This window comes from Schistocerca piceifrons, chromosome 5 (genome assembly GCF_021461385.2).
Source record: "Schistocerca piceifrons isolate TAMUIC-IGC-003096 chromosome 5, iqSchPice1.1, whole genome shotgun sequence".
Lineage (NCBI taxonomy): Eukaryota > Metazoa > Arthropoda > Insecta > Orthoptera > Acrididae > Schistocerca > Schistocerca piceifrons.
In genome coordinates, this window is record NC_060142.1 from 153,446,298 (window position 1) to 153,459,813 (window position 13,516).

The 13,516-nt window shown below is 42.3% G+C and overlaps 1 protein-coding gene and 1 non-coding gene across 2 annotated transcripts in view; both read right to left on the reverse strand.

The window, feature by feature from the left end:
- LOC124798165 (cysteine protease ATG4B) overlaps positions 1 to 13,516 on the reverse strand; it is an 81,217-nt gene that overhangs the window by 4,036 nt on the left and 63,665 nt on the right. Inside the window, exon 9 of the mRNA XM_047261448.1 lies at positions 5,430 to 5,601. Within this exon, the coding sequence (XP_047117404.1) occupies positions 5,430 to 5,601 (172 nt within the window). The remainder of the gene's footprint in view (positions 1 to 5,429; positions 5,602 to 13,516) is intronic.
- Trnas-cga lies at positions 12,717 to 12,791 on the reverse strand. Its single transcript has one exon. It is a non-coding gene; the product is annotated as a tRNA-Ser (tRNA).

Sequence of the window (13,516 nt, forward strand, 5' to 3'; positions counted from 1 at the left end):
CTCTGTAATGGTGCAAAAGTTTGGTGACGTGTGACATCACGCTCATGTATGGCGATGCTACAAACAGCAAGGTACTGACATGTGCAAAACAAAAGATCACAGCTCGAAAGTTAATGATATCAAATTATCATTGATTTCACCACAGTTCTACCCAGTGATGCTGTGGATGTGTCACATGATGTAAAGGTTGTCACACCCCCCCATCTTACCCATGTGTCACCCCTTCTTTTGATGCCTCTGCAATGGAGGTCAGAACTGTGACGACCAGAGTTGAAACCATGCAGTTTTCTTACAGGTGGGGGAGGAAAACATCTCAGACACACTACTGCTGAGAATCAACATGAAAAGCCCGCAGGAGGTTGCACAAGGATACCAATGAAACCACCCCTTCCCTTAGGGCATTGATTGCCACACATCTTGAGGTCAAAAATGACAAGAGCAACAGGATGAGTCCTTGACAACATTCAAGACTGCTGTCCACCTCCATCCCCGATGAGATGACGCAATGCCATTGTAGGGCTGCAGCTCCACTGATTGTGAACTGACCCATTTGGAGTGCGGTGCAACAGCAATTTTTGCAGTGGTATATAGGGTGAAATCAGTATGGGTTTTCAAAACCATTCGACATTTGAACGTGATCTGAAACAGCAAAAGGTGTTTATGCTTTTGCAGTCCTCGTGTGAAAAGATCATGGAGGGGTGCAACATTGACACGTGCACGAATAAAATGGTAAAGGGTTCTCTAAGAGCACCCAGTTCCGCAATACCCTCAGCGTGGCCAATGCACGTTTGTTGAAAATGTTAAAAATGTACCTGTCACAGACTTCAACACACATTCCGGCCAGTGGCATCTTTAGGCTGCTCTAGCACCTCAGGGCAGGCAACCCATGTGACAACCCTGAAGAGGGATGCAGCTATGGTCCGGAAGAGTAAGTGAAGAAGCTGGAGCTGGCTGCTCAGGTTGAGGTGTTGGCAGCAGTGATGACTCCAATGGGGTCAAAGTCCGTGGGCAAGAAGGAGATGTCTTCTCTGGTAAGATGATAGAGATCATGGTGGGGTGGTGGCTGCTTGCTGCACTAGGCCTTCTGATGGTGGAGATTTCTGGCCAAGATATTGCAACCTAAGCTGATTCTGATGTCTGTAGAGCAATTCTCATGCCATTGTCACCAGAACCAATGATGGCCTTGTTGCAACGAAACTGACCATTGGATCCAACCTGGGATATGTCCCAAGGGTCACACCCAGACAGGAGTTCCTACATGTAAAGATTCGAACAGGTGACAGTTCCAGTCTGTTGTCCAGCTGAAGGTGCCAGCTGGGATCTTGCCCAGCACTAGCCCATTGGTACCATTCTCTCTTCCCCGCATCAGTTAGGTCGTTTTCAGCCTTACACACTGATTCAAGGAGAGAAGACTTGTAATCCAGTGGGCCATATCAATGGATCATATCATACTACTGACTTGTCTTAATACCCCTACACACAGAGAGGGGTTGGGGGGGGGGGTGAGATGGGGAATGGAGGGGGGAGGGGAAGGGTGAGGGGCTGCAAGTGGTAAGTAGCACATCATCTCTGCCTGGTGGGTCATGTAAGCCCTTCAGCTGGCCAAGTTAAGACCAAGCGGCCATAGGCCCATTTTCACTTCTTGGAGAAAGCTAATGTGGTCCTCTAAATGGCCAGCCGAAGTACTGCTGAAAGTGACTCTGCACTGCATCAGCTATTTCTACATATTCTTTGGACTGACTACACTATTTGTTCATAAACTCTCTCTCTCTCTCTCTCTCTCTCTCTCTCTCTCTCTCTCTCTCTGTGTGTGTGTGTGTGTGTGTGTGTGTGTGTGTGTGTGTGTGTGTGGGGGGGGGGGGGGGGGGTCTCCAGCCAAACCCCTGGACCGATGTCAACCTCCATACTACTTGCCCCACGAGAATTAGCAATGTGTGGTTTATAATCTCCTAGCTCCAATAGGAGCAGAGGTATGAGTAAACAGTTTTCTCAGTAGTAGTAGTAGTAGTAGTAGTAGAGGGTTTTTTGGGTGCATGACAGCAAGGTCTTCAGCGAAGATAAAACAGAACATAAAACACAGGTAAGAAGCCTTGAAAAGTATGTGCTACCCACACCGAAGTGTGGGACAAAGCATGTCATCAGCAGTAAAACATGGACAACACAGGAAGAAAGTGGTAGAGGGAGGTAAAACAATATAGCAGATGGAAGTGGCTGGCTGACCGCAAGGAAAAAAGGGAGGCGTCAGCCACTCGGCAATACACTAAAACCTCCAGCCTAAAATTTTAGGCCAGAGTCCAGACACATCACAAAACTTTTAAACCCCAGACACACGCATCTCATCGTTAGCTAAAACACAAGGCAGATCTCCATCAACTTGTGCTTCTGCCCTTGCATCACGGTATAAAATGCAGTCTGTTAAAATGTGCCGGACAGAGATGTGCACACCACAAGCATCACAAAACGGAGTATCCTCCCACTGTAATAAAAAACTATGTGTGAGAGGACAGTGCCCAATCCAAAGACGTGTGAGAGTCACTTCTTCCCGCCTGAGCAACCAGCAGGAGGAATGCCATAGCTGGGTTGTTGACTTCACCAACCGCTGTTTATTGGCTGTCACTGCCAGCCATTCTTCCTCCCACAACTCCATGCACTTCCTGTGGAGTGCAGAGACGACAGACTGCAAGGGAATAGGACACTGGACCACATCCTGCTCTCTGCAGGCCTCCTTGGCAGCCCAATCGGCCTGTTCATTGCCCCATATTCCTACATGACCAGTCACCCAGCAGAAGGACACCTCCTTACCCCACCGTTGGAGCAAGTACAGTTGGTCATATATCAGCTGGACCATCTCCTCAGTTGGGTATAGATTCTGCAGTGATTGTAAGGCACAAAGAGAATCGGAGAAGAGAAGAAATCGATTGCCCCGAACACGATTCATCTGCTCCAGTGCCTTCAGGATTGCGTGGAGCTCCGCTGCAAAAACGGTATATTCATCAGGGAGGCGAATCCGGGCAACATGATCAGGGAAAACTACAGAACAGCCAAGGAAATTCTCCTGTTTGGAGCCATCAGTGTAAATGACAGTGAAACCATGATGCAGATCTAAAATGTTAAGAAACAGAGATTGGAATGTAAAATCTGGTGTGCTATCTTTCTTAAAATTAGTCAAATCTAAAATAAGTCTGGGTCTCCGGAGGAGCCAAGGTGGAAATCTGCTCCAACTGTGACGTAAATCATGAAGACCAGCCATAGACATCGCAGAGAGGCAATCTTGTGCGGGAATCCCATAGGGCTACGTCGCACGTTGCTAGTTATGAAATAGCCGTGCCAGAGGAGGCTGAACAATGGTATGGTATGCAGGGGTGAATGGTGTGGACAAAGTTTTATACGCCTGGTGCACTGTAAGTAGCCATACTGTGGCTAAGACATTTTAAAATACTTAAAGCCTTAAGTGACCGTCGTTTCAGGTCTTTAAGATGAGGTAACCACGTAAGCTTTGAGTCAAAAATGAGCCCCAGAAATCTCACTGTGTCTTTAAAAGTAAGGCTAGTGTCCCTCATCCTCAATTCAGGAAAGGTTTAAATCGAATGAGAATGGTGAGAAAGAACACATACGGACTTCTCGGTGGAAAACTTAAACCACTCTTCTGCGTCCAGTCATCCGAACGTCTAAGAGTAAGTTGCAACTGACGCGTTGTTGTTGCAAGGCTTGAACAAGAGGAAAACAAAGAGAAATCATTCACACACAAGGAACACTGGATATGACTTTTCACTATGGAGGTAATGCTATTAACAACTATGGCAAAGACAGTCACACTTAAAACACTAGCCTGAGGGACACCGTTCTCCTGCTCAAAGCGGTCAGACAGGACGTCACCAATTCGGTATCTAAAATATCGTGGCGAGAGGAAAGACGGAATAAAACGAGGAAGACAACCACGAAAACCCCGTTCGTGAAGCTGTTCCACGATGAGACGCCTCCAAGTAGTATCATAGGCCTTCTCGATGTCAAAAAATACACCTAGAAGGTGATGACGGCATAGGAAAGCTTGTTGTATAGCCACCTCCAGGAGGGCAAGGTTATCGAAGGTGAACGAAACCACCTGAACCCACAGTGAAAGCGACAAAGGAGTTGCCGGGATTCTAACATCCAGACAAGGCGGCGGTTGACCATCCGCTCCTAGGTCTTTCCCATGCAACTAGTGAGGGCAACACTACGGTAGCTACCGGGCTTGTGCAGTCTTTCTCAGGTTTTAAAAAAGGAATTAAAACTGCCTCCTGCCACAAGTCAGGAAAGTGATCTAGCATCCAAATGGCTTTAAAAAGTGCGAGGAGGATTTCTTTGTTGTGCCTGGTGAGGTGTCGTAGCATACTGTAATGGATCCTGTCGTGACCAGGGGATGTGTCACGAGCTGCAGACAATGCAGAATCCAGCTCCCACATAGAAAATGGGCAGTTGTAAACTTCATGAGTGGTGGACTGAAAGTCCAGACTACATCTCTTAGCAACTGCTCTATGACACTGGAAACCCAGACTGACTGGTTGTTGCAGTAACCGTAGCAAAATACGCTGCCATAGTCTGGGCTATGTCTTGGGGATCCGTGTGGAGAGTGCCGTTATTTATTACAGAATCCATGGGGCACCTCCCTCCTCTGCCAGAAATTCTCCTGATGGTCTCCCACACAATGGAGCAGGCCCTGCCATATAGGCTGCCCTGAATGATAGGTGTATTGTGTGGAAGTAGGAGGAGAGAGGAAGGAGATGGACAGAAAGAGAGGGGGTGATGTAATGAAACGGGAGATAGGGGCAGAAGGTAACGGGCAGAAAGAGGAGGGAGGGAGGGAGGGAGAGGGAGAGAGAGAGAGAGAGAGAGAGAGAGAGAGAGAGAGAGAGAGAGAGAGAGAGAGAGGGGGGGGGGGAGGTGGACAGAAAGAGGGGGGAGCAGGCAACTGGCAGAAAGAGGGGAGGGAAGAGGAGATGGGTTGAGAAATGATGATGATGATGATGATGAGGAGGAGGAGGAGGAGGAGGAGGAGGAGGAGGAGATGAACAGGGAGAGGAGGGATGAGCAGGGGAAGGAGAAGATTGGCGGAGAGAGGTAGAGGAGGAGATGGACAAAGATTGGGATGAGGAGGAGATGGACAAATAGGAAGATGAGGAGGTGTTGGGCAAAGAGACGGCGGAGGTAATGGACCACGAGAGGGGGAGGAAGGGACATGTTCATTATATGTTACATATATGTACACAAGCGAAGCATGAGCAAACAAAGATTGGAACAAGCAAAACAAATAATTGAAGGGGTTGGACATGGAAGTTTGAGATGACTGTCTGCCGTTATTTGGTCCTCGTTGCAAGGCACATTCCATTATTTCTATTCCACACAAGATTTTGTTGAATTATGCAAAATAGTTCAGTGTTTATCATACATACCATAACAGGCCATAGCTCCCAGTGCTTCTTCTGCTGAGTCATCAAGTGGGGACCAATGATTTGGTCTCTCATCACACAGTTCAAATAAGGGTTGCTTTTCATTTTGTATAAGTTTCTTTTTGATTTGTTTGCAAAGTGATTCAAACTCTTCTTCAGTGGCACATAAGAAGCACTGAGGAAAAATATAAAAAAAACATAGCAAATTAGTTACAGTTCACTACAGATAGTTGTGGACAATGGAACACTTTATATTCTGAGAGTTTAACAATAAATTAATTTTGTTTATCAAGCCTTGAGAAAAGGAACTTACTGCAACTGCAATTACTTTCAAGTTTTTATTGTGCTTCTATTATTATTATTATTATTATTATTATTATCATCATAATCTTCTTCTTCTTCCTCTTGGTGATGTGTCCCAGCTATGCAGCTAAACACAAAGCTGTTTGTTTTTATGACATATGTGTGTCATTTCCTTTTATTTATGAAGCGTGTTTGTTGTACGTATGTAATAAATTTATGATATAATGTTTCCAAATACATTAATATATTGCAATTTTTGTTGTTACCTTGTTAAGATAATAATGAAAAACCTGTAATATAGTTACATATATAGAAATATTATTTAACATATTTACACTGGAGTGCCAAAGAAATTGGTATAGGCACGCACATTCAAATACAGAGATACGTAAACAGGCAGAATAAGGCACTGCGGTCGGCAATGCCTATATATGACAACAAGTGTCTGGTAGAGTTGTTAGATTGGTTAATGCTGCTACAATGGCAAGTTATCAAGATTTAAGTGAGTCTGAATGTGGTGTTATAGTCAGTGCAAGAGCGATGGGACACAGCATCTCCAAGATAGCGATGAAGATGCGACAGAAATGCAACCCTTCCTCAAATTGCTGCAGATTTCAATGCTAGGCCATTAAAAAATGTCAGCATGCAAACCATTCAATGAAACACCATTGATATGGGCTTTTGGAACTGAAGGCCCACTCGTCTACCCTTGATGACTGTAAGACACAAAGCTTTATGCCTCACCTGGGCTCATCAACACCAACATTGGACTGTTGACTAGAAACATGTTGCCTGGTCAGACAAGTCTTATTTCAAATTGTATTGAGCGGATGGATGTGTACAGGTACAGAGACAACCACATGAACCTGCGATTTCCCTAAATCGCTCCAGGCAAATGCCGGGATGGTTCCTTTCAAAAGGGCACGGCCGACTTCCTTCCCCATCCTTCCCTAATCCGATGAGACCGATGACCTCGCTGTCTGGTCTCCTTCCCCAAAACAACCAACCAACCAACAACCACATGAATCCACGGACCCTGCATTTCAGCAGGGCACTGTTCAAGCTGGTGGAGGCTCTGTAATGGTGTGGGGTGTGTGCAGCTGGAGTGATACGGGACCCCTGATACATCTAGATATGATTCTGACAGCTGACACGTACATCAGCATCCTGTCAGATAACCTGCATCCATTCATGTCCATTGCGCATTCCAATGGACTTGGGCAATTCCAGTAGGACACTGTGACATCCCACGCATCCAAAATTGCTACAGATTGGCTTCAGAAACACTCTTCTGAGTTTTAACAGTTATGCTGGCTACCAAACTCCCCAGATATGAACATTATTCAGCATATCTGGAATGCCTTGCAACATGCTGTTCAGAAGAGATCCCCACCCCCTTGTACTCCTACGAATGTACGCCCAGCCCTGCAGGATTCACAGTGTCAATTCCCTCCAGCACTACTTCAGACATCAGTCAAATCCATGCCATGTCATGCTGCAGCCCTTCTGCGTGGTCGTGGGCAGCCCTACACGGTATTAGGCAGGTGTACCAGTTTCTTTGGCTCTTCAGTGTATGGCACATTTACAACAAACTTGTATTACAGACCGCCACTGAGGATTCTTTGCAAACGGAGATGAACTACATTTAGTTACATTTAGTTGCACAGAAGAGACGTCATCTATAGAAGGATGATGTGATGATGATGATGATGATGACGATGATGATGACAATGATGCTGCTGGTGACAACAACAACAACAATAATATACAAGCAACTAAGGAACAACAGCAAACATAGAAATCACCAGGAGGATTTTCAGTTTCATAAGACATGGCATATCAATAAACACCTTAAAGATGTTGTTGTTGTTGTTGTTGTGGTCTTCAGTCCTGAGACTGGTTTGATGCAGCTCTCCATGCTACTCCATCCTGTGCAAGCTTTTTCATCTCCCAGTACCTACTGCAACCTACATCCTTCTGAATCTGCTTAGTGTATTCATCTCTTGGTCTCCCTCTACGATTTTTACCCTCCACGCTGCCCTCCAATACTAAATTGGTGATCCCTTGATGCCTCAGAACATGTCCTACCAACCGATCCCTTCTTCTGGTCAAGATGTGCCACAAACTTCTCTTCTCCCCAATCCTATTCAATACTTCCTCATTAGTTATGTGCTCTACCCATCTAATCTTCAGCATTCTTCTGTAGCACCACATTTCGAAAGCTTCTACTCTCTTCTTGTCCAAACTATTTATCGTCCATGTTTCACTTCCATACATGGCTACACTCCATACGAATACTTTCAGAAATGACTTCCTGACACTTAAATCAATACTGGATGTTAACAAATTTCTCTTCTTCAAAAACGCTTTCCTTGCCATTGCCAGCCTACATTTTATATCCTCTCTACTTTGACCATCATCAGTTATTTTGCTCCCCAAATAGCAACATGCTGTTCAGAAGATGAGCAACTGAAATTACTTGTATTGATCAGTCAGTAAATTAATATTAAATGTATGAAATCAAAGAGGATTCTTTTAGCATTCCTTGTGAAGTGTTGCAACATGCTCTAGCTGATTTTACTTTTACATGGGGCAATGGCTGCTACCTTACTGGTAAGTTCATTTTTTCTTTTCCATCATTTTTTCTTTTGGGCACAGACACTGGAGTGGTTAGGAGTTGCTTGATTACAACATCCATCTCAGCTAGACTCTGATCCACATATGATTCGGTAAGTCAAAATCTGCACAGTACAGTATGACAGCTCTCAGCTCCTTCAATGCAGACACATTGCTTAACTGCTTTCCATCTGCCGGTAGGAATAATGCCATGAGGTGTGATGTACTCTTATATGCAAGCATAGTTGGTGATATACTGAAAATTAATAATTTTGCTGTAAGTTCACTTAAACATAGATATGTCTGCACCAGCATCAATTAGTAAATTCTGCACTCAGGGATACTTCCCTGATATATTGTTTCAGTTAATCAAGTGGTTGAATTTGTGATTACTAGCAGTTTCACTTGTGAATATGGTATTCAGAGTATGATCTAAGTGTCCTGAAATTTATATTCAACGAAAGTTGAACAGCCTCAAGTCTGAATTGCATGGTTACCTGAATCAATCAATCTCAATCTCTCTCTCTCTCTCTCTCTCTCTCTCTCTCTCTCTCACACACACACACACACACACACACACACACACACTTGTGGTGATAAAAGGAGATATGTTTTGTGCAGGTGGTGCTCTAAACCTTCCAAATACTTGAAAAACAAGGACATGACAGCCAAGAAGCTGTCATATGCCTCACTTTATTCATGACTAGTTTTGATAATACTGTCATCTTTTATCCAACGTAATTAAATCATTCTGACTTACTAGTGTGTGGCCTGACATCATAATGATTCACAGTGTATGATGACTATCGTTTTCCCTAGGAAACCAGAATGGCTTGACCTTGTCAATCGCATTATATTATTATCAAAGTTAATAATGATTAAAGAAAGTCGAACTGCAGCTTTTTGATAGTCATGTCTTCTTTTTTTTATGACAATGGACTTCATTTTCGTTCATATGCATAATCACTATATTTGCCATAAGTTACTCACCCATGCAAGATTAGATGATGTATTCCCAGCATTGACAATTGAAACAGTGTACTGATTACGGATGTACAACATCATGTTCAGACAGCTGAACCCACAGCTGTTACATGTTCAGCCATCATCAAAGAAACTGATGTCAACTTATACACAGATATCTTCTCCAGTTCACCACAAACTTGCTCTATTATATTTTTTATGCTTTTTATGCATTCTGCTTCCCACTTTCTCCTTTAGTTCTAGAATATCAATAGTTGAAAAATCTCTGCTAACTTTGCTAGATTTGAGGTGTGTGCAGTGGGATGTAACTGCTGGCAAGTTGTCAAACTATTTCACTTTACAGATATGTTCACCTTGATGAGTTGCGGTGATGTCCACCCAAACAATCCCATTTCTCAAATGTTCAACAGCCTTACAGCTGCAACACATAGTGAGCTTTTATTAGTGTTGATCTATTTTCATTATGAAAAGCATATTCTGAGAAAATTCGAGTCCTGCAAGTGACACTCTAAGTGAAGCTTTTAAGTTCTTTTCATTGACTACTTGTTACAGTTTTCACACAGTATATTTATGTGAGCCCTGTTTTACTGATAACTGAATTGCTGCACCTGCACTAGAAAATTTGTACTAACAAGTGTTTGCCACAACATTGGCATACACCTCACCTAGAAGCTGAAATACTCTTTACAAATGTTTCTGCAACCTTCTTTATTTTAGCCAGCTAAGCTAAAATTGTTCTTTGAAGAGCACACATTTTCATTATCAAACTCAATGGCAGTTGCTGAAGCCTACGCGGACACAGACACGCACAGGCAAGCATGTGTGCTCGCACATGAGTGCGCGCACGCACGCACGTGCGCGCGCACACACACACACACACACACACACACACACACACACACACACACACACACACAGAGAGAGAGAGAGAGAGAGAGAGAGAGAGAGAGAGCTGTGTAATGAAAGTAATAAATAAATACAAGTTTTTTTATAAGAAATTATTAGGGGCAGTTAGGACACATGACATAAAAAGAATTACTTTTTCTATGTACTTTAGTCAGTGGGAGGAACAAAGGGAGGTGCAAAGTACAAGAATAATATACACTGCTTTTTGTCTACACCCCACAATCTTCATGCAAGTCTACTTTTCGCAAAGAAAGTACTTTTAGAATGAAAGTACAATCAGGAAGATAACAAAAATATCTTCTCCTTACAAAGCAGTACGAGATTTAGGAACGAACAGCAGCAGTCAAACTGAGTTGTTCTTTTTGGAAAAAGACAGGACTGAAAGAATATTTTCTCAAGCACTTTCCTCTTTTCTCTAGAAGAAGAAATCTCTGCTTTCAAAGACTAACATCTGCATCAATTGTGGTGCATATTTGCTGCCCTCTAATGATGGACCATTTATTCCTGTGTGTGCACAATTGCTTTAAACAGTAATTTAGAAGGTGGGCTGAAATTATAAATATTCTCACCAATTCCACTTCTACTAAAAATTTGCACTACTATATTTATATTGGCTATTTAGCTTTGCCTTCATTACATCCATGTCCTTACATTTCCACATTGTCCTGTATTTCTGCTGTTATCATTCCATATGCCTCTATAATTACCAAGCATTTTAATGGGAATCTATATAGTCATTTGGCACTTTATTTATCCATGTACTACAAGAAATGACTTCCCATTATGTAGAAATAATTACCAAAAGCAATTCCTTACTGGTGATTAACCTGTCAAATCAATCATAAGTTTTTAAGAGATTCTGGATCAGTTTTTCTCCCCCCCCCCCCCCCCCCCCCCCCCCCCCCCCCCCCCCCCCCCCCCCCCCCCCCCCCCCCCACCCTCCTGTCCATCTTCAGTTGATCTACACACATCAACAAAAAAGTGTTGCATCACCTCAATACGCTATGCAGATGTGTTGCTATTGTGATTGTTCCTGCACCGATCAGAGGGTCACCCCCCTGACGTTGTTTGTAAACATACACCCAGCTGCCAAGAGTGCTATCTATTGGTAGAATGCTGTGCTTGAATGGATTGAAGCATTTCACTAGTAAGTCAAGTTAATTAGTTAGTTGGTTACATGATCCACAGATCATTTGAACCCTTCTTTTATCAAAATGATGTGGAACAAGTCAGTTTAAGGATATGTATACACAATTAGTGATAATGTTAATAAAAACACTGTTTTTTAATCCTATTCAAGCAGCTACACTTAAAAAAAAAGATTACAACATTATTTACGGGCTTACAGAGTTTAAATAGAAATTGTTCCATGAAATATAAGGAGTTGTTTCAGAGAAATAATTTTAGGTTAGATATAAAATTTCCTTTGCTACCTGCCAGACATTTTATGTTATTGTGCAAATGATCAAAGATTTTTGTTGTTGCATACTGAAATCCTTTCTTACCCACAGAGAGCATTAATAATGGATAGTAATGGTCCTTTTTTCCTTGTACTGACTGCATACTTTTATTTGGCCCCTGGACAGAGGATACTAGGAATAGAAACTCACAATAGGCTCATAGCACACTGGCTGCTGAGACAAACCCCACCTCCTCCCCCTAGAGAAGCAGCTTACAGCTTATAAAGGAAACAAACATGTTAACAGTTTAATGCACTGCATAAGTAATTCAAAAGTTAATGTTGAGTCGCTAAATGATTAGGCATCAGGTACATTTTCACTCATTTTAGTCAATAATATTTACAGTCACTATGCACAATGCCGCACATGGATCAACACTATATCCATAGTGGAAAATCCAGGATGGAATGTAACAATATGACACTTTTGCTAATAAAGTGCTTACCTTATTCAAACACTGTTTTCCCTCAAAACTTACCAAGGTTAGAGCAAAGTCTACAAAAAAGCCATGGATTACTCGAGGAATAGGGGTATCTTGTAAAACAAAAAGAAAACTGTATCTGTCAATCCGAAACAGTTCTGATGTTGATGCTATAGCACATTACAAGAAATACTGCAAAATATTAAAGACTGTAATACGGATGTCAAAGCAAATATATTACAAGGAAAAGATAGCCATATCAGATAACAAAATAAAGACAATATGGGATATAGTGAAGGAGGCGGCCGGTAGAACCAGACATGAAGAGGAACAAATAGCATTAAGAGTAAATGATACATTGGTGACAGATGTGTATAGTGTTGCAGAACTTTTCAATAAACATTTTGTAACTGTTACCGAAAAGATGGGGTTGTCAGTTTCGGTAGATGCTGCTATGGAATACCTCAGACCAGAAATTTCAAGCAACTTCCATAATATGAATTTGACCCTCACTACCCCAACAGAAATAATGTCCATCAGAAAATCTTTAAAATCAAAAACATCTAGTGGGTATGAAACTTCCCGGCAGATTAAAACTGTGTGCCCGACCGAGACTCGAACTCGGGACCTTTGCCTTTCGCGGGCAAATGCTCTACCAACTGAGCTACCGAAGCACGACTCACGCCCGGTACTCACAGCTTTACTTCTGCCAGTATCTCGTATCTCTAGTGGGTATGATGAAATATCAACAAAGTTAATTAAAGAATGTGATTCTGAGCTAAGTAACATATTAAGCTATCTGTGTAACCAGTCATTTATCAGTGGAATATTTCCTGAATGGCTGAAATATGCTGAAGTTAAGCCACTGTTTAAGAAGGGAGTTAAAGAAATAGCATCAAATTTCCGCCCAATTTCACTGTTGCCAGCATTCTCAAAAATTTTCGAAAAAGTAATATACAGTCGGCTTTATAACCATCTTATCTCAAATAACATACTGTCAAAGTCACAGTTTGGATTTCTAAAAGGTTCTGATATTGAGAAGGCTATCTACACTTACTGTGAAAATGTGCTTAATTCATTAGACAAAAAATTGCAGGCAACTGGTATATTTTGTGATCTGTCAAAGGCATTTGACTGTGTAAATCACAATATCCTTTTAAGTAAATTAGAGTATTATAGTGTAACAGGAAATGCTGCAAAATGGTTCAAATCTTATATCTCTGGCAGGAAACAAAGGGTGGTATTAGGAAAGAGACATGTATCAAGCTATCAGGCATCATCCAACTGGGAACTAATTACATGTGGGGTCCCACAAGGTTCCATTTTAGGGCCCTTACTTTTTCTTGTGTATATCAAATGACCTTTCATCAGTAACATTAACAGATGCCAAGTTCATTTTG